At 34.9% G+C, this 19,418-nt stretch overlaps 1 protein-coding gene across 1 annotated transcript in view; it reads left to right on the top strand.

The window, feature by feature from the left end:
- TAF2 (TATA-box binding protein associated factor 2) overlaps window positions 1–19,418 on the top strand; it is a 55,445-nt gene that overhangs the window by 15,517 nt on the left and 20,510 nt on the right. The window contains exons 10-20 of the mRNA XM_082755398.1: window positions 1,217–1,227; window positions 4,482–4,617; window positions 6,093–6,247; window positions 8,248–8,362; window positions 8,462–8,571; window positions 9,209–9,274; window positions 10,639–10,891; window positions 13,960–14,100; window positions 15,436–15,546; window positions 17,155–17,348; window positions 17,837–17,976. Of these exons, the coding sequence (XP_082611524.1) occupies window positions 1,217–1,227; window positions 4,482–4,617; window positions 6,093–6,247; window positions 8,248–8,362; window positions 8,462–8,571; window positions 9,209–9,274; window positions 10,639–10,891; window positions 13,960–14,100; window positions 15,436–15,546; window positions 17,155–17,348; window positions 17,837–17,976 (1,432 nt within the window). The remainder of the gene's footprint in view (window positions 1–1,216; window positions 1,228–4,481; window positions 4,618–6,092; window positions 6,248–8,247; window positions 8,363–8,461; window positions 8,572–9,208; window positions 9,275–10,638; window positions 10,892–13,959; window positions 14,101–15,435; window positions 15,547–17,154; window positions 17,349–17,836; window positions 17,977–19,418) is intronic.

The following is a 19,418-nucleotide window of genomic DNA, read 5'->3' as shown; positions in this document are numbered from 1 at the left end:
AAGTCATTACAGGGTATGTTTTTATGGGGCCGTTAATATATGCCTTGGGTGTGTTGTGCGGCATAAGGCCAAAGGCTGAAGAACTGCAGCTGCCCAAGGCATCTATTACCAGTCTCATAAAGTACATCTTGAGTATATGGGTCACTGTTGTTTTATTTTTCTTTCACTTTAAATCCTGAAGGGAATAAAATACAATGAATGTTTTTAATACTGTTATGAAACTACTTTTTAGTAAGAGGATGAGAGTGAAGATGGAGCCAGAATTTTGGCCTGAGCTATTTATAGAGTAGTTAGTAATCTTTAGGCTGCTTAAGGTATTATCAGTTTTCTTCTTTTTTGCTGTTTTTGTGTCCACTGTCAGTTACTACCTCGTTACTACCTTAAAATCTTGCATGAAAATTGTCTTATCAATTGGGGTGGGGAAATATTAGATCAGTTGTCCATGAGCACCACTGATAACTGTGAACAGTCTGAGTTGGTGTTTTCATTAGTAACTGTAGCTTCAGTAGTGCTAGCTTAGGAACCTTCTCCTTACCTGTTCTGTGCTACTCCTGCACTACCCACTCAATAGCATTGGTCAAAATTGGAAATTTTGGAGATTGGAAAGCAGATCAGTAAGTTGGTCCAGGTGTCAGTGACACATTTTTGTCGTGTTTTCCTTATCTTGGATAAGTTAATCTAGTTATGACACAGCCTTACAAAAAGGTGCTCTTTGGAAACTCATGAGCAGCATGTGCAAAACAAATGGAGAATGTGTAGATGGAGTGCCAGAATACATCAACTTAAGTTCTTACTGCAGCAGAAGCCCCCGTTAGGAAAATCTGACCTAAATTTTTTGCAGCAGTGGTTCTCTTGCTTTTGGGTACAAATCCTGTTGTGTTTTTTCTTTCCATTCAAAATGAAAACTCTGGATTTAAGATTGAACCAAGTATACAGATAACCCACTTAAATATGAATAACGATCTGGTTTAGGGAGAAGAAGAAAGAAGGAAATGTTCTTTCAAATCAGGAATAGGTGTTGGCCAGTTTCCCAGCCAGGTGAATCCTCAACAACTGCTCATGACAGATCTTGATTTAGTTCACTGCCCTATTTCAAAGCAGTGAAGCAGACAAGTACCTAGGTGGCCTTGTTGCATATACCACTGAAAACTAAGTCACAGCTAATGGCATCAATTTTAGGCATATTGGTCATGATGTCCTTTTTTTCTTTCTTAAGGAAAATGTGGGGTAATGAGTTAGGTCTTGGCAGACTTTTTAATTGGCAGAGTTACAACTTGGCAGCGTATTCCCTCACAGAGAAACTAAATCTAGGCTAATGGGATCAGAATAAACTAGGGAAAAGGCTACATTAATATAAATGTACTATAAGAAAAGTTACTTTGTAAGTGTTAATTTTAGTATTTAATTGTATTTAATTGGAACCAAATAATTGACCAATTCCTGTTCTAATCCCCTTAAATTTATGTTTCCTCTGTGTGATGTATCATGGTTAGAAATTGTCTTCCCATGTGTATCTTGCTGCTTCTCTCTATTATGGCTTGATAATTGTAACATCACTTAAATATAAATTACAACTTGCTGTTTCTTATAGATTGCAAAGTCTCCTTGCACTTAAATTAAGTATGTGTTCCTGCCTCTGGGAAATGATTCGTATTTAGGGAGGAAATTTTCATAATGGTGATGTCTAGAGCATTTTTCTTCAACATATATTTTGCATTTCTTTGTTCTGATTGTTATGATAATGTTTCCTGCCAAACATATTTACATTATAGCAGTCCCAATTCGTAATTATATAAAGATAAACTAGATTGGACAATAATCTCATTTTCACCTGAATTAGAATATGGAAAGAAATCATTGGAAAAAACTTTTCAGGTAAATTAATTTTTGTACAAAACAGGTATCACAAATTCTGTTTATATATGTACTGCAATACAAACACTGCTCTCCAGAACTTTGGTGGCTTTGTTTGTTTGTTTGTTTGTTTTTGAGAAAAAAGTCCCAAAGCCTGGGAAAATGAAGGAACGGAAACTGCAGGTTAACTGCTGTATGGCATTGAAGCTTCGAAGTGAAGTGTTGTGCTTGTTACCTCTTCATTTGGTGTTCTTGCATTTTTGGTTGTCTTCAGTCTTTGACTGTGATGGTACCACCCTGCTGTAAAAAAAATAAAAGCCTCAAGAAGTGTATAAAGATGCATTTCAAGTGGAAGAAGCAGATTGACAGGTTTGCACTGAATGACTGGACTGTGCTCAAGAGCACAAGGGTTATAAATTTCCATGGAAGAGCTACTAGCTCGCTTGTCACTTTGAGAAAGGTCCTAGGCCCATATTGCTAATTTGAATTCTTATTTGTTGCCAATCCAGTAACTGCTTTAAAAGTCTAATGGTTAAAGAAAAATACAAAGGGAAGAAAAGTATTTAAACTGAATAAACTACAAAACACAACTCTCAAATGCAATCGAACTGGTCTGTTTTAATCTGCAGTTAAATAATGTGCCGAAATCAATCAACGCTTAGTGAATTTAAGAAGGCCAAGAATGTGGTCCTGGCTCAGTTATAATTTTTAAGAAAAGAATTTTACCAAAGTCAATCAAGTGTATAATTTGAAGCTGGATACAAAGTTTTATACTGAGACCAAATTATTATATAATGTCTGAGCCACAACCTCAGTTCCATTCTTGCATTTCAATTTCATGGCTGCTAACCCTTCTTTACCCTAGAATACAGAAGTGTCCAAAATTGCAGGACAATTTTGATAAGGGAGACTTCAATAATTGCTAACCAAAAAGAAACAGCAAGTAGTAATGTTAACTTTGTTCTTATCCATATAGTGAGTGTACCTGATATTCATACAGATGTTCACGAGTAAAGTAAAGGGAATCTCCAAGTAAATAAAAGGGTTGGAAAAAAAGGCTAAGGTGTTACGGCTGTCTTGGTCCATGCTATCTTCTGAAACCTTAACAGTTGCAGACAAGAATCCAGATACTGATCTTCTCTGTTGTTAGAAAGCTTCCTACTGCCATACGCCTTACAAGTGCATGGAAAGGCTCGTCAAAAATACATTTTTAATAGGTCTATAAACTTCCTGGAAGATCTGTCTTTTTCTCAGGTAGCTGAGCATACCTACTCAGGTAGGTATGAAAGATCAGGATTACACCTCTTGTCTTTGATAGTTAAAATTCACAAATTATTTAATTCTGTCTTGCGATGTCTCCTAAAGTCTTTGGACAAATCTCTTGCCTTGTCCATCTTGAAATGGTTCCTTTAGGTAATCTATAAGTGAGAATCCTTGGAAAATCCCATTTTGAACCCTGGAGTTTTAAGTGGCTGGCATTTGCTACAGCACAATGCCTAATTTGTCATTTATCAACCAGCATAAAATAAGTCTGGATTTCTGTTTCTTAAGAAGTTGGCCCGGCATGGTGTGGGTCCATTTTTTTTTTTAAGGTATTTGTTATTAGTTCATGAGAAAAAAAAACTCAAGTGTGAAGAAGAAAAGAAAAACTACAAGAAAAAAAAAAAAAAAAGCAAAACTCAATACTGTTTCCACAGCCTTGGTTCATCACTAAAATAAACTCAGAATTATCTTCTCAAATAATTGAAAAAGGGCAAAAACATCTTACTTTTCTAGGGAGATGCAATATTAAAGTTACTTTTCTACTTTGAAACTGAGCTAAAGTTTGGAAAGTTCTTGTTCTGAAGTGTGAAACTTTTACTTTATAGTGCATCAAAATTAGGTCATTTGGTGCTTTACTGCTGTACAGCCACTAAGGGTATCCAGAAATCAGTCCTGCTTTGAAAAGTTTCAGGGTGTCAGTGGCTGTCTTCTGATATGGAATGAAATTAGACTGTTTTAAGTATTTTGCTTATAGACACAAAGGGTATGTATGAAGGAGCACCACAGGAAGTTACGGAAATAGTGTGGCAGTGGTAGCACGATGCTCTGCATAGTCTGCCTTGGTATGATAGCTAATTTAGAAGGCATCTATTTGCCAAACTATTGAAAGCATAAAGTTGCTAACTAAAATTAAATGTGATGACTCAGGGCAATTGATCATGAAAGTCTTTTTTGAATCTTAAAGCTCCTACTGTATTTAATTGCAAAAGTTATTTGCTTAAATGTAAAATATTAACTATGTACAAGCACTTGAAAGTGGAAGTGGAACAGGGAGAATGCAATTTGAGTAATTTCCAAAGTCAAGTCATAGATTCCCTGCTCTGTTTTTCAGTGCTACCAGTATTTTGAGAAGTTACTGTGCAGCGTGTATTACCTGTCATTATTCTCTATACAGTACTTGCTGTATTCCAGCTACATGCACCCCAGTAACCTTTCTTGTGCAGTCATTTCAAGTGTCAGAATTTACATCTTTAAAGCAGTAGAAGAGATCTTAACGTTGGTGTGCCTGTAATCTTAGTTGTTAAGTTATATTTTAGTTTTCATTCCTTAAAATGAAAAAAACAAAGTTGTTTTTTATTTTTCAGCCCTGCGTCACATTTGCACTTTTCTATCAAGCACCCTCATACACTCTCCTGGGAGTATTACACTATGTTCCAGTGTAAAGCACATCTTGTTATGAGACTGATTGAGAACAGGATCAGCATGGAGTTCATGTTACAGGTAGGTAATTAAATGTTTATGAGGAGTATAGATAACTTGTCTTCATTTGCAATTTCTATTCATAAAATAAAGTTAAGAAAGCAAATCAGCTTTTCATAGGATTCCATTTATATTTTAAGTAGTAATTTAAGCAGCATGGAACTAACATAAAATGTTGATCATTGTGTTAGGATAAGGTAAGCTATTATTCTTAATCATAACTAGTAATATTAGGGTATTTCATTGCTTTGGGTAAATGACTGGTTATTAACACTGAGAACCCGTTTAACTAGTAGTTTTGCTACGGTAACTAGTGTCACCATAAGCTAATGTAGTCAGATATTAATGATGAAAGTAAAGAGAATCTTGCTTCTGTTCTTTCCACTGCATAACATTTTCAGTGCTAGAGGGAGCATAGATCTTTGTATTAGAAGAAACAGTTGAATTGAAGATTGTCATTTTATTTTGAAATATTAAACTTCTGCAGAATTGTAGTTTCTTTAAATGTTTTGTGACATGCCTTAAAAAGATAGGGTGTTATGAAGAAGCACCAAACTAGATACTAGGTGATACTTCTTCCTTTCAGCATCTGATTCCTGTTTTTTAAAGATAACAAGTATGTGGATGTGCTAAAACTTCTTATAAGCAGCTGTTATCAGGTTGAAAATACAGCAGATTTAAACCTTTCCTTGGATAAATTTTAATTATTCTTTACATTATTTTTTTTGAGAAAAGGGATACTAGGAAGTTTAACAGAGAACCTCATGACTTCTGTTTCTAAAAAGCAGATTTACTTAGTGATCTGTTTTGCTATAGATAATTATTAAAAGCTTATGGACTTATAATGGACATTGTGTAAGACTATGGTAAGGAAGTGTGTGAAGTGTTGGCTTAAGTTATAAAAGAAAAAAAAAAAGGTATACTTGTCACTCCTAAAAAGTTGGTTATTTGAGAAAGCTCAGGTAAAAAGAAGTGATTTAAAAGTACCTTGCTAATTTGGTAAATGAAGGTCACATGTGCTTGCAGTAACTAACTTCATAAATTGCCTGGTTTTTGAAGTGTAGTCCATTAGAGATGGGTAGAACTAGAAAATGGCTGCCAAAAATTGTTTTGGTACACTTCATGTTCATTTCTATTTGTGAAAAAGCTGCCTAAATTGTACCTGCAGCAATTATGAGCAAAGATGACATTTTTAGTTTATTTTTGTTAAAACACCCTTCATGTAACGAAGCTGGGGGTTCATCTCTTTTCTCAGCATCATGGATAGTTTGCCTCAAGTAAAGATGCATTCATGTCTGCAAATCACAGTTTCTGATATGGACAAGCAAATAATTTTCTGAAATATTTTTATTTTGAAAAACTTTTTTTGAAGTCAGTTACCAAGGAATGAGTTTTATTGGCCTTTAGTTACAATTCAATTGCAACTAATCAGGAAAGAAAGGCTTATTTTGTATGTTGAAGAGCTTAATGAAAGAAATTACTTTTTATCATTTTAGGTTTTCAACAAGTTGTTGAGTCTGGCCAGCACTGCTTCATCTCAGAAGTTCCAGTCACACATGTGGAGTCAGATGTTGGTTTCCACATCTGGGTTTTTGAAATCTATCTCAAATGTCTCTGGCAAAGACATCCAACCTTTAATAAAGCAGTGGGTGTATCCTTTTTATTCTTGGTTTGGATTGTTAATATGGAGAATGAATTTGTTTTTTAATTGGCACTACAAAAGGAATGTGAAGAAAGATATTTCATATCTTTGCTTTAAACATTTAAGTACATTATTCTTTGAATTAGAAATAGATCTGAGTCACAGGTTCATAGTCGTTTTATAGTCATTTAGAGTTTGCTAGCTCTTTTGGGTGTTCTTTACCAGAAGGAATTGCTGCGATTTTAAGTATTATTTTGAAGGAAGCACAAAAACTCTGGTGGAATTCAAGGCCAAATTACACTAAAGGAATTCCAGAGGACACTGCCCATAGAAATATGCTGAAGTCTGACATGGAAAATGCTATAGTCTGGTGCATTTTTAGATGTGATTTCCAGTAAATCACCATGGAATGCGTAACCTAAAGCACGGATTGATGGTTTAAAATAAACTAGTATTTAACAGCTTGGTAGCTTGTGTTGGTGTTAGACCTTCAGGTCTAACTCAAATAAAAATCTGAGTGTTGATGCTTCAAATTGCAGTGATGTTAATCAAGAAATAGGGTTTATTGTTTTGGATTGATGTGAAGGTAAACTTAAATTTGCTTCATTTAACAGGTTTAATTGGCACTTTTAATTAAAGTGACTGCAGGTTAAAACAATACAGGACTGTAGCAAAGCCATACCTGACTTATAACGGAAAGCAAAAATAGATATTTATATGTAGAGTGTTTGAATTGACTTTTGCCATGCATCACATTCATGAATCTATCTAACTAAAAAAATCAATGTATGATTTTTATAGAATAATAGGAGAAGTTAGTATTATATCTAAAAGTGTACATACAGTGTGAATATCCATTATGCTAGCTTCCGTACTTAACTGTGCAAAGCACTTGCAGAAAATAGGTATTTTATCTGTATACATTCACGTTCTACCAATTTTACCATTACTATCTGAGTTGGGTGAGTCTTAGATTTCCACCTTGTAAGCCCTCAGCTGCTGTTTGCATTGTTTGGGAGGATATCTTACTACTGCTAACTAATCACTGTCTTAGCTCTGCTTACTGCTTGCTGTGTTGTTGCTGAGTTCCAACTTTCTGGCAAGGAAACCACTAAAATGCCTTAAGTTGTACCCAATGGCAATGTCACGGACCTTTATGAAGGCAACCACCATGAACAGAACCAGTCTGTCTGAGCTATCTATTTAGCAAAATGCATGTATTTGGGAAGAAAAGTTAATGTGTGATAGGAAACCTCCTTGAAACAGAACAGGTTTCTTTCCTTGCTTTTGCCATATGTCATCAGGCACTTGTTGGGAGCATGCCCTAGCCTAAAACACTTCTTCCTAGTGTTGTAGTTTTATTATAAACAAACTGTAGTAATGGCTGTCAAAATAATAATGAATGGCGAAGCTATTCAATGAACAGTTTACCTGAAATTATTGCCTGTAATAAAATTTGGAATGAGATAACTATTTTTTATTGGTCACATTGTGTAGCTTCATATATATGTGACCTATTCTGTATACATCTGAACAACACGTGCAATGACCCATTTTTGAAAAACTGCAATAAAATAATTAAGTGCAACACAGGTAGAAAACAGAAGATCACTACATTTTCCTCTTAATTTGGTTTAATTGATTAAAACAAGTCATATTGAAATTACTAAACATTTACTCAGTAACTTTCTCTGAGAGCACCTCAGGGACATTGGAATGGGGGGAGGTCCAGTGTAGTTTTTCATGATGAATTTTTTCTTCCTGGATAATTTTCACTGTACTTTTTTTTTTTTTCCTGTGTGTACATGAATGTACATTAAAGAACCGTTTAAAGAAAAAAAATGGAAATGCTTATGAAGGAACATGTTTCCATTTCCTGTTTTCTTGGGATAGGAGATTTTAGAGTTAAAAAAGCATAAAGCAAGTGTAAAAAGTAAATGAAAACCTTGGGAGTTATATTTGTTTATAGTTACTGCATTGTGCCGCAGAATTCCTATACTGCTTTTTAGAGATCAGAGTGGAGTGGTCAAATTTTACGGCAGCTTTGCATTTAATAGAAAACGGAATGTTTTGGAATTGGAAATAAAACAAGACTACACATCTCCTGGGACTCAGAAATATGTGGTGAGGTCAATTTTCCATATTTTACCTATACATCTAAGTGTGATATGAACATTAATAAACATTATTTTTAACATTAATAACAATCTTTTGAACTTTAAGGGTCCTCTTAAAGTAACAGTGCAAGAACTTGATGGGTCATTTAACCATACATTGCAGATTGAAGAAAACAGTCTTAAGCATGATATACCTTGCCATTCTAAAAGCAGAAGGTAAGAAATACATAAACTGTAAACATTTTTACTGTGGATACATGAAAATGTGTAGGGCATTGATAATAAATAGTTGCTTTTTAAATTTTATAACTACATTTTGTTGATTCTACTGAATAAGATTTACTTGTGATGTAAGGGGAGAGAATAGAATTTACTGCTTTTTGTGAACAGCAAGAAACCTTATGTTTTATATGCAGTTCTGAATAAAGGTCTTAAATTTTGTAAAAAGTTTTATAGAGAACTTGTTTGTAAAGGAGAACAAGTTCAATGAAGCCCTTTGCTTCATCAAATTTTTCAAAAAGCCCTCGAATGGGATTTCTCTCCAAGGGGTAGACAGGGAAGAGAAGTATCTCTTCTCTCAAGAGAAGTATCATTTGTATCAATCCTTGATAGTGAGGATATATGGATAAAGCACATACATAGTTTTCCTTTTCTGTTAGAGACCCCAGTGGATTATTTTCTGAACTAATGTACAGCTTAACTTTTTTTTTTTTTTTTTACCTGTTAAGAATTTTTTTTTTTGGTGTGGTAAAATACACAGTACTCTAGCAAACTTAATCTCCATTTTTAAGCATATCTTAGCTAGTATGGTAATCTCTAAATACTAACTTTATTTACTATTTTTTCTATATAGAAATAAGAAAAAAAAGATTCCACTGATGAATGGAGAGGAGGTGGACATGGACCTTTCTGCTATGGAGTAAGTTAGATAGCTGAAGTTTCTCAGTGTGACACTGAGCCATATCACCCTTATCTGAAGCATGTTGTTTGAAGAATTTGACAGTAAAGTTGGACTTCATTATATGACTGGCAGATTTCAAGACAAAAGTCAGTGTTTTTTGTTGAACCTTGATGAAGACCATTTAACTTAACTCCATAACTTCTTTATCTCAGTGCTCTTTGGTTAATTTTAAAGGAATCTTTTTAGATTACAAATGAATGCTGAAATGCTTCATATCAAAAAGAATATATTTGGGGTAGACAGGACATTAATTTCAGAGGAACTCTTTAGCTCTATGGAAGCAAACTCTTGCACAGAGTAAATATGCATTTTACCCTCCTTGAGCTGGAGCTGGTGTTTCTCTCAGGAAGGTGTTTGTAGGTGTTGGTGCTTTGTTTGCTTGCTGATGAAAGTAAATTATCTTTTCTTGAAAACTAAACGGTGTCTCATTGTAGAAGGATAGTTTGCTCATCTCCTTTAAAGTGCTGGAGATTACTAGTAAATAAAACCTTATCTAAAAATGCCCAGAAATAATTTTATAGAGGGGATATAGTCATTGAGCAGGTCACTGTTATAATTTCTATATTAACAGACATGAATAAATGATTTTTAGATTGTTTTTAGGAGCATTTAGCATCTAGCTCCTATTTGTGCTTCCTGTTCCCATGAATGACTTGTACTGTAATGGTGCTGTCTGAATACTAAGTATAAAACACTTGTGCAGAATACAACTGAATACAAAGAATGCAAGAAAATTCTTCTTTGGGACTAAAACTTTAACCCTGCTTGATGATACTTTTGCTTTTATGATTGTTTGTCCTGACAGTTGTCTGCAATTGCATGGTTACCCTTGTCAGCTTTCAACACAATAGCATGTTTGTGTTTGTAAAGTACTTTCATGTCTGTTGATGAAAGCCTTACGCAAAGCTTTAGGTGGTTACCATGGGTTTTTGATTTATTTTTTTTCTGGTAGTCTTCAAGTGTAGAAGGTGATAAAGTGTGCTGCTCAGCCACGACAGTACCTGAGGAAGAAGATTTAAGTACACTGAGATTATACAATAGTTTACCATGAACTCACACCTGTTGTTTAAAAATAGTGAAACTACTGCATTTACTGACATATTTAAGTTTTGGACAGATTGCCCTGGAGGGCTGTAGAGTTGCCATCCTAGGAGTGGGAGACTGGATCAGGTGACTTTCAAAAGTCACTTCTAACTTAAATTCATGTATGGTTCTTGGACTCTAAATAATTCAAACATAACTCATAACAAGTCAGAACATCTTTTTGATTTCTGGAGTCTTGAAATGCTGTAAACTATTAATGTTTCTCGTGTCTGTCTTAGTGCTGATTCCCCTTTGCTCTGGATAAGAATAGACCCTGATATGTCAGTACTGAGGAAGGTAGAATTTGAACAGTCTGATTTCATGTGGCAGTATCAGCTTCGATATGAGCGAGACGTGGTTGCACAAGAAGAAGCCATTCTGGCATTGGAAAAGTTCCCCACGCCAGCATCACGGCTTGCACTCACTGATATACTAGAACAGGAACAGTGCTTCTACCGAGTGAGAATGCTGGCCTGCTTCTGCCTTGCAAAGGTGAGGTTGTGTGGATGGGAATAAGGAAAGAAATGTGCTAGACATTGTAAACATTTGAAAATGGGTCAAAACTCACCACAGTTCTTAAATTGGCTTGATATTTAGCCTCTTAAAAGGGTTTGCCAAGTATTTTTAACTTGACTGATTTGAAATGAAAGCTGTATTATTTTAGTCTGTAAATGGAGACTGCAGAAGGCTTTCATAATTGTCAAAATTGAGATGTCAGACATGAAAACCACAAGGGATTTTTCCAGATTTCATTAAGTGGCAGAAATAAAAGACTTTTGTTCATTTTTTTTCTGAGCCAAAATTCTTTTTTTTTTTTTTTTTTTTTTTTATTTTACTGGGAAGTTCCTTGGCTTCTCTGAGAAATTTGAAGTTTCAAAATTCATCTATCTGTCTAATGCAAATTCAGATTACTGCTGTATGTTGTTTCAAGTTGAATAGGGGCACAAAGTAAACAGTGTTGGTCTGCAATTAAATATTTATAAAGCCAGGTCGTTGCCATTAAAAAAGGAAGATATTTCTTGTTTAGACACAAAATTAGTATTAAGAATTAAACATAGAGATCCCTGTAAAACACTTAGATGGAAACACAAAAGAGTAAGAAATTTTGAAAAGGCATGTTACTAACATGCTTTGCATAAAGGCATGCTACTGACAGTTTGTAGAGGTTGAATTGCTGGTATATAGCTTCCTCTCTGCTGGGTACCTGTTAAGAGTAATTCAGTACCTGTACAGAAATAAACCCTTTGGGAATATTTTAAAAATCAAAATCCAAGAAATGCTTGTGATGGTGTATTTTAATATTATGAAACACTGATAAATAGTGCTGCCAGTGTATGTACTAGGAGCAATACTGCTGCTACCTGACTTAACATATGTCATAATGAATTTATTTGGAATAATTAAAAGTTTAGGTGCCTTCCACCGGTCAATAATAAAAGAGCAGCTGTTAACAATGCTGAAATGTTTTCTTTCTTTGAATTCACAGGCAGTTGGGCTACAGATAATCATAGCTATTTTTTTCAGTTGTATTTTTATGAAATTGTATGCAAAAAATGGAATCTAGAGATAAGATGGTTGACTCAGAAAATAATCCTAAATCTATGTGAACACTACAGTTGTGTTATTAAATCAATGTGAAGGGGTGTGGAAGGACATGGTTGTAGATATGTTTACCCATGCTACGTAGGAGAAAAGTGTAAAATATTCTGTTAGTGGTTCCAACGTCAGGCTGTTAGTAAGAATCACTTCCTATTAACTCAGTTTAATTTTCACAGCTTGTAAATATTCAAGATTTGTAGTCTTTATTGGAAAAAGTCAAGTCCTCCATGTTTTGTTAGTGGGAGGGTTATTTTGTGTTAATTTGCAACTTCTGGCTGGATAGTGGTTATTTAGGTGAAACGTTCTTGGTGTACTAACATGGATACAGAAAAAGTGATAGTGTAATAAATTCAGTTTTATGATCTCATTTTCTAATGTACGACTTGTAAAACAGCACTTCAGTCAGGTGTCCATGTAAAATATTAAATCCTCATTGATGTATAGATGCATGTGTGCATGTGCAAATACACGCATAGACCACTGAGAAGTTCATGGCAAATGACCCTGCAGAGAAAGGAGAAAATAATAAAGTTAAGATATTAAGTCCTGGGAGCATACAGGCTGATTTTCAGTCTATAGGTTTGGGTCTACTGCAGTGCCAGTGATGTTCTGTAAGGTTTAAAAAACAAATGGGAAAAAAAAAAACTCAAAACAATGAGGAGTTTTGTAGCTCTGCATTATAGTTATATTTTAGGTCAAATAAGTTGCTAGTTCTTATGATATACTGAATTGATAGATGCAGCAATAGAGTATACCTTTTTAAGCAATATTAATGCAAGACAGGCTTCCTGCTACATAAATTTCACATTTTCAATTCTAAGTTCTTCTTCATGGTTTCTGAGTAGCCTTTAGAATTAAACTTCCTTTGTAGGAAAATTTGTTATGTATATTACACAAGAAGCTATACCTGCATCTGTAGACTTCTGTTACTGCAAGTCTAGTCTGCCTGCACTATTTTTTTCCCTTTAACTTTCCTTTGAAGGCTGACTTAAAAGGAAAATGTCTTTCAATAACGAAGCCCACATCTTACATAAAAGAGAAGGTGAAATTAATTGCTGCCCATCTTTAAGTAGCCTCTAGCTTTTCTTTCTCTTACTGCATATGTAATAGTCTTTGGAATAAGGTAAACTAATTTAAAAGGAGATAATCACATTCATTTTCATTCATGTGAAAATGGTATTTTCTTTAGTTTGTGGAAGGTCTGTAACACTGGAAAACCCTAAATTTTAGTGTGTGTTGGCCCCATTTGTTAAAAAGCACTCAGATATTCTTCTCTGCACGCTTGCATTGTTCCATACAACAAATATATAGAATCCCCAGGGTGCTAGAAAGGCAGAAAGACAGTTTTGTCCTTGTAGAACCTTGCTTCCTTACACCAAAACAGATCATAGCAATAGATTTGTCACCCTGCAGTCTTGCCGTGAATTAAGGTTATTTGAAGAATATTCTATTCTTCGTTCTATGAAGATTAAAGCTGAGAGATGGCTGACTTGCCTTTCGTTTTAGGGGTGGTCTTTTAGGCTTAGGGTGGCTGAGACCTAGTTAAAGTCTAGGCTGAGGTTACTGGCAGGGTAAATTTGGGAAGTTGGTATTGTAAAAGCTTCTTCCATCACTGGCTTCTGTAGAGTCAGAAAACTTGGCTTAATAAAAACAGAGTATTTGCCTAAAATATAAAAGAGAAAATAATTAAGAACAGAAGCTTATCATGGAAAGGTAATTAGTTGCTGACATCTTCCAAGTGAAACAATTTTACAAAAACTTACCTTTAATGTAGACAAGATGTATTGGGGATGGCAGGGAAAACTTAGATAATGTATTACGTTGTTGAAAATAGGTACACGTTTGAAGGGCAGTATATTTTTGGCAATTGTTTTATTATGGGAAATGTGTATTTCTTTACAGCCAACCCGAACTTACAGTGGTGATGTTAATGTGACTTGCCTTTTCTCCTAATTATATAGATTGCAAATTCCATGGTAAGTACATGGACAGGACCACCAGCCATGAAGTCACTTTTTACCCGAATGTTTTGCTGTAAGACTTGTCCAAACATTGTGAAGACCAACAACTTCATGAACTTTCAAAGCTACTTCCTGCAAAAGGTAAAATTTATTTTTCTGATGAACTTTTTAAATTAAATGTCAAAATACAGAAATGTTCCTACAGATGACAACTGTAAGAATGTGAATAGCACAGTCCCATTTTACCCAGTCATTACAAACCCCAAATAACTAGTTCTTTCTTACTTGGTATCTGTTCGTTTCATCTTTGTCAAAAAACACTTAACAAAACTTAGCAATTTTTTTCTGAGTAGCTGAAGTTAAATTAGCAATTCCTTCAGGAGAGTGGAGTACATATAATAATTAGTTGTATATATTTGTGAGCTCGTTCTTGCATACAATTTATTGCACAATAACAAAGCTAATCATTTTTAGGTGAATTGATCAACTGTTTTCACTATTGGCATTTGTTTCATACTACAAATAAAATCTCATAAAGCTTATCTTAAATTAGTTGGCCTTTTAGCTGAAGGCTCTAAGGCTCTACATAATCCTTCTTGCCCTCTCCTTTCCATTAGTTGTCAACATCAAGTGCAAGTGTTGCTGCAGTTTGCTTTTTTTTTTTTTTTTTTTTTTTTTTTTTTTACTGGGACCTGTAGTTGTTAGTTGTACAGTGAGTAGCATTTAAAATAAGTGTCAGTGGTTTTCTCTCAAGGTTTACTTTGTAATTATTGGATGATTGAGTTACAGACCTCATATTTCTGATTATGGAGACAACCTAAATTTTATTTCTCTGTCCAAAACTGTTTCATCCTCCTCCCCACCATGTTTGTGCTTGGATTGCCTTCTGTGTTGTTCTGCTCCTTGTCTCATTCTTCATTCTTTACCACTAAATCTTAGGCTTTTCTCCCGAAGACATCTAATCCCATGTCCCAAATTTATAGTTCAAGGGTGCCTAGAGACCTACTTAGATATTTCTTTTAGAATGAGCTAGTGAGACTAATATCTATCTGGCTAATAATTCTTTAGATTCCACTGACTGTTTTGGGTGTATACCTCTTGATGGTAATAGAAGCTTAGACATCAGGTTCACATGTAAACACTCAAATGAGGTGTCAGACTCAGAATGAATTCCACTGTCATTTTCTCTGCTTCACTGTTTTCCAATTCTTACCTTTTAGACAGTGCCTTGAATTGAGTCATTTCTTCCATATACAGCTTTTTCTGTCTGCTATAACTAATTATCGAGCAATAATTGCATTGATTTTGATCTGAAGACTGTGTGCAGCATGTTATAACTTTTTCAAAACATATTAAAATAAAACTTTTTAGAGATTTGGTATTGCAAAAGTAATTGCTTGTTTTAAGGGTGTAGTTCTTTTCAGGGCATGACTGTCATTTCATTAACATAAGAATGATGTTAATTTTATTACACAGACTATGCCTGTTGCCATGGCCCTTCTGAGAGATGTTCACAACCTCTGTCCTAAGGAGGTTTTGATGTTTATTTTGGATTTGATCAAGTATAACGATAACAGAAAGAATAAGGTAAAGAATGTGTTTATTTTAATCTCTTTAATCTCTTTTTTTGTTGAAAATAGTCTTAAAGTTAATATAATATATGATGTGTTATGCCACTAGTGTAAATACCTAGCAAGGAGAGTTGATAAAAGCTGATCTGCTAACTAAACAGTAAATGTTACAGAAGATTCTCTAGCTGACATTTGTAGTGACGTTTCTTGGATGTTTTTCTTGGAGGAAGCACTGTGCTTGTTGACTTAACTTAAGGACCTGCCTGTCTTCATTTGCATACATAGATCTATTTTTGAGAGAATGTGCTTGAAGGTTAACACTTTCTGAATAAATGTAGCATGCAAAGTTAAGCACTTGTTTCCACTTTGAGAAGATTGTCTGAAAGAGCAAGGAAATTATCTTGGTTTTTACAATATATGAGACTCTGGGTTCTGAATAACAGCTCTGGCTTACAGAACTGAATGGTATTCCTGTAGTCAGATTACAGCTGAAACCAAATGTAAAGTTTTTCATCAGTAAACTGAAGCACTTGAATTGGAAATGGCACCTGAAGTTCCTTCCAACACGGAGCACCTCTGAAGGATGGTTATGGGACCTCTAAGATTCTGAGATGATACAAGATTCCACTTCCCCAGCTTTAGAAGAAGTCCACATCTGCTAGAATCCTAACATAATCCTCCAAATTAAGTACTCAAAGTTCAGTGGAACAAATCTGAGTTCTCCTAAATCTCATTTTCTAGTATGTAGAAACGCTAACAAGACACTTGTTGAAAAGTACTAAAATAAGGGGATGATAGAATGTGAAGTGGTAAAGAGATAACGTACACACCAGTTTTCACAGGATGTGCTGAGTTGTACTGACATCTCTCCACCACTGAAGGAGAGATCCCGCTTTGCTTTTCTACATTTCACTTGTGAACATGTGTTTGATACCTTCTGTGAGATCTAGCACTTCTTGGGTTTGTTTAGGTTAAATTAACTAACATGCCACCCAGTACTTTTTTCTGCTTTTATAGTTGTATTTCTCTACTTTTTGCTATGTAGTAATTTGACATGACCAAAAAGTGCTACAGTTAGCACAAGGGAAGGGGTGAAACTGTGTGCCTACAAAAAAGGAGCAAATAAAGAAGCAAGATTTTCCTTACTATATAGCGGAGAGGCATTAGTTTACCTGAGAAGCACTTGAAGTGGCTATCTAGATGAAACCTCTGATTTTTCAGAGGAGTAAAGCACCCATTAACCTTGGTAAGCTTGCAACGGAATATAGAAAGGGACATGTAATTTTAGAGCTCACACTAGGAAATAATGGCTTTTATTTTACAAATCTGGAAAATTTTCAGTACCTGATATTTTTTTTTTTTTTTTTTTTTTTTGGAAACCAGTGTATTACTATTGATATGCTCTTATTTCAGAGTGAAAATTAATGGCTGATAGAATATCTGCTTGCTCAAGCGCTCTCAAATCTATATTCAAAACACATTTATTCAACTGTTTTTGCTTTCTTACAGTTTGTTTTATGGTTTCCGTTTAAACATCTTGTTGTATAACAGTGCTTCAACATTACTTGCTGTATAACAATATATACTGTTACGTTGCTTGTGTTTTAATGCTGTTTTTATCTAGTTTTCAGACAACTACTACCGTGCTGAACTGATTGATGCCCTGGCCAACTCTGTGACTCCTGCAGTCAGCGTGAACAATGAAGTCCGAACACTGGATAACTTAAATCCCGACGTTCGACTTATTCTTGAGGAAATTACACGTTTCCTAAACATGGAGAAGCTTCTTCCCAGCTACAGGCATACCATTACAGTCAGGTGTGATTTAGTAATTGTTGTATGTACAAAAAGAGAAGACATGTTAACACTATTTTTGTGTTTATAGTTCTGTAGTTACTGAGATTTTAGCTTACCTCCTTTAGTCTTACATGGCAAATTCCTTCTAATTTCCAAAAGTTGGTAGTGTGAGTTTGTCTTAATTGTTCAGTTTATGAAAGGTTGACAAAAGGTAGTGTAACAATTTCTGTAGAGTACACAACACTAATCTAAACTGTTTTCTGTGGAAAATAAGTGCAGTTCTACGAATCAAACTGAATTTGGCACAGCAGAGAATCGTTTCAGTGTTCTGCCTAATTCAGAATTAATGAGTGCTACGTGTTAATACTATGAAAATAATTGTAACATGGTAATTAGGTTAATTTTATTCTAGAAAAATGACAAGACTAGTTGATTCTGAAGGAGATAACTGTGTCCTTTGTGCCTGGCATTTTGGAAGCCTCATATAAATTTCTTTTTACCCCATCTAGCTGCTTAAAAGCTATTCGGGTGCTTCAGAAAAATGGTCACGTCCCAAGCGATCCTGCGCTCTTCAAGTCATATGCAGAGTATGGACACTTTGTAGATGTCCGAATAGCAGCATTGGAGGCTGTTGTTGACTACACAAAAGGTACTTTTGCATCTATTTTGACCCTTTGTAACACTTGTGATATAGTAGAAAAAGTGAAATAATTACCTCGTTAATATTATATTGAAGCATTGTCTACCAGAAGAGCTTGTGTGGTGACAAATGTATTGATAAGAGAAGCTGTGATTGCTATTAATGTTTTGTCCTAGAGCATGCAAGTTTTATGAAGGTGTGGTGAGCATTGTTTCTCAGTGTTCTGTAAAACTGAATCAGATATCTGGAGTTTTGAAATAACGAGTAGACAGCAAGATAAGTAGTGATAAGGGGTGCTGGTGATTTCTTTAAACGCCTTATTTTCAGTGATTTCTATTCAGTGAGTTCAGCCATAATGGCTAGTCAAAGCTCTAGGTTTTGATTTGCCGTCTTACTAATCACTTTTTTTTTTTTGCCTTTTTTTCATGCATCTTATAGCTATAAGTTTTGCAGACCTAGTTTATTTTAGTGCTTATTGGTTGATTCTGCTTTGCCATTCCTTATACACAGCCTGTGTTTGTGAGACTTCTGTTCCTTAACATTTTCTTTATCTTAGCTGACTGCTGCAGTTCCTTGGAAAAAAAAAATAATACAGGGTGGCTTTCTTAAATGATATTTAAATTTGAAATTCAATCCTGACAGTTTTTCTAGGGAGAACTGGAAATTAATGATTCGCATTTACAAAATTAATATATTCCTAGATAATCTGTTCCTTTACTTGAATGAGTCTTTCTCTGTTCAATGGATTTGTGACAGTTCTTGTGTTTGAAGGGTTATTCCTATCAAAGGAGCTGCATCCTTTAATCGTTTCTCTGTGAGAAGCTTGGTGATTCCAGATTTCTAATTATTCCTTGTCAAATTTCATGTTTTCATTTTCAGGACAGTAGCTTTTCCCTTGCTTTTCTGCATGAGTTGTTGTTTCCACTTTTTATAAGAAGCTTATTGCTTGTCTTTCTGCTGTCATTGTGTCCAAAGACATCTCAAACTAGGTGCGTAATGGAGGGTTTTAATTCAATTTCAGTGAGTATATCTGAGAGAATTCAGACCTATCCTTACACACTGAAACCAAAACAAGTGGTAACTTCAAGGCATCACCCTCGGGCTCAGTTCTCTTTCTTGTAATTCAGCAGGCATTCTGGATCCATAACCCACTGCAAATGTACTGTTTTGTAACCCTGTGAGTGATTACCCAGCTAGAATTCATAACTCTGCTGATACTGGGCATATCTGTTTCTGTTCTGGTGCTTACTTTGTTTTCCTCCCTTCATAGAGTGTTAGTGGAAAGATTTGCTGGAGAATGGAAAGCTTACTCATCAGCCAGCTTCCTTTAGGATAATCTCAATAATTCATCCCACCCTTTGGAAAGACAAACTGATGGAAATAATGTTTTCTCATTAAATTCTCGACCTTTTATGGGTGTTGCTTACACCTAATGATTGACTTGGGTAAGA

This window comes from Aythya marila, assembly GCF_965140915.1.
Source record: "Aythya marila genome assembly, chromosome: 2".
Lineage (NCBI taxonomy): Eukaryota > Metazoa > Chordata > Aves > Anseriformes > Anatidae > Aythya > Aythya marila.
Note: the sequence above shows the minus strand (reverse complement) of the source record. Positions and strands in the feature narration are given on the sequence as shown.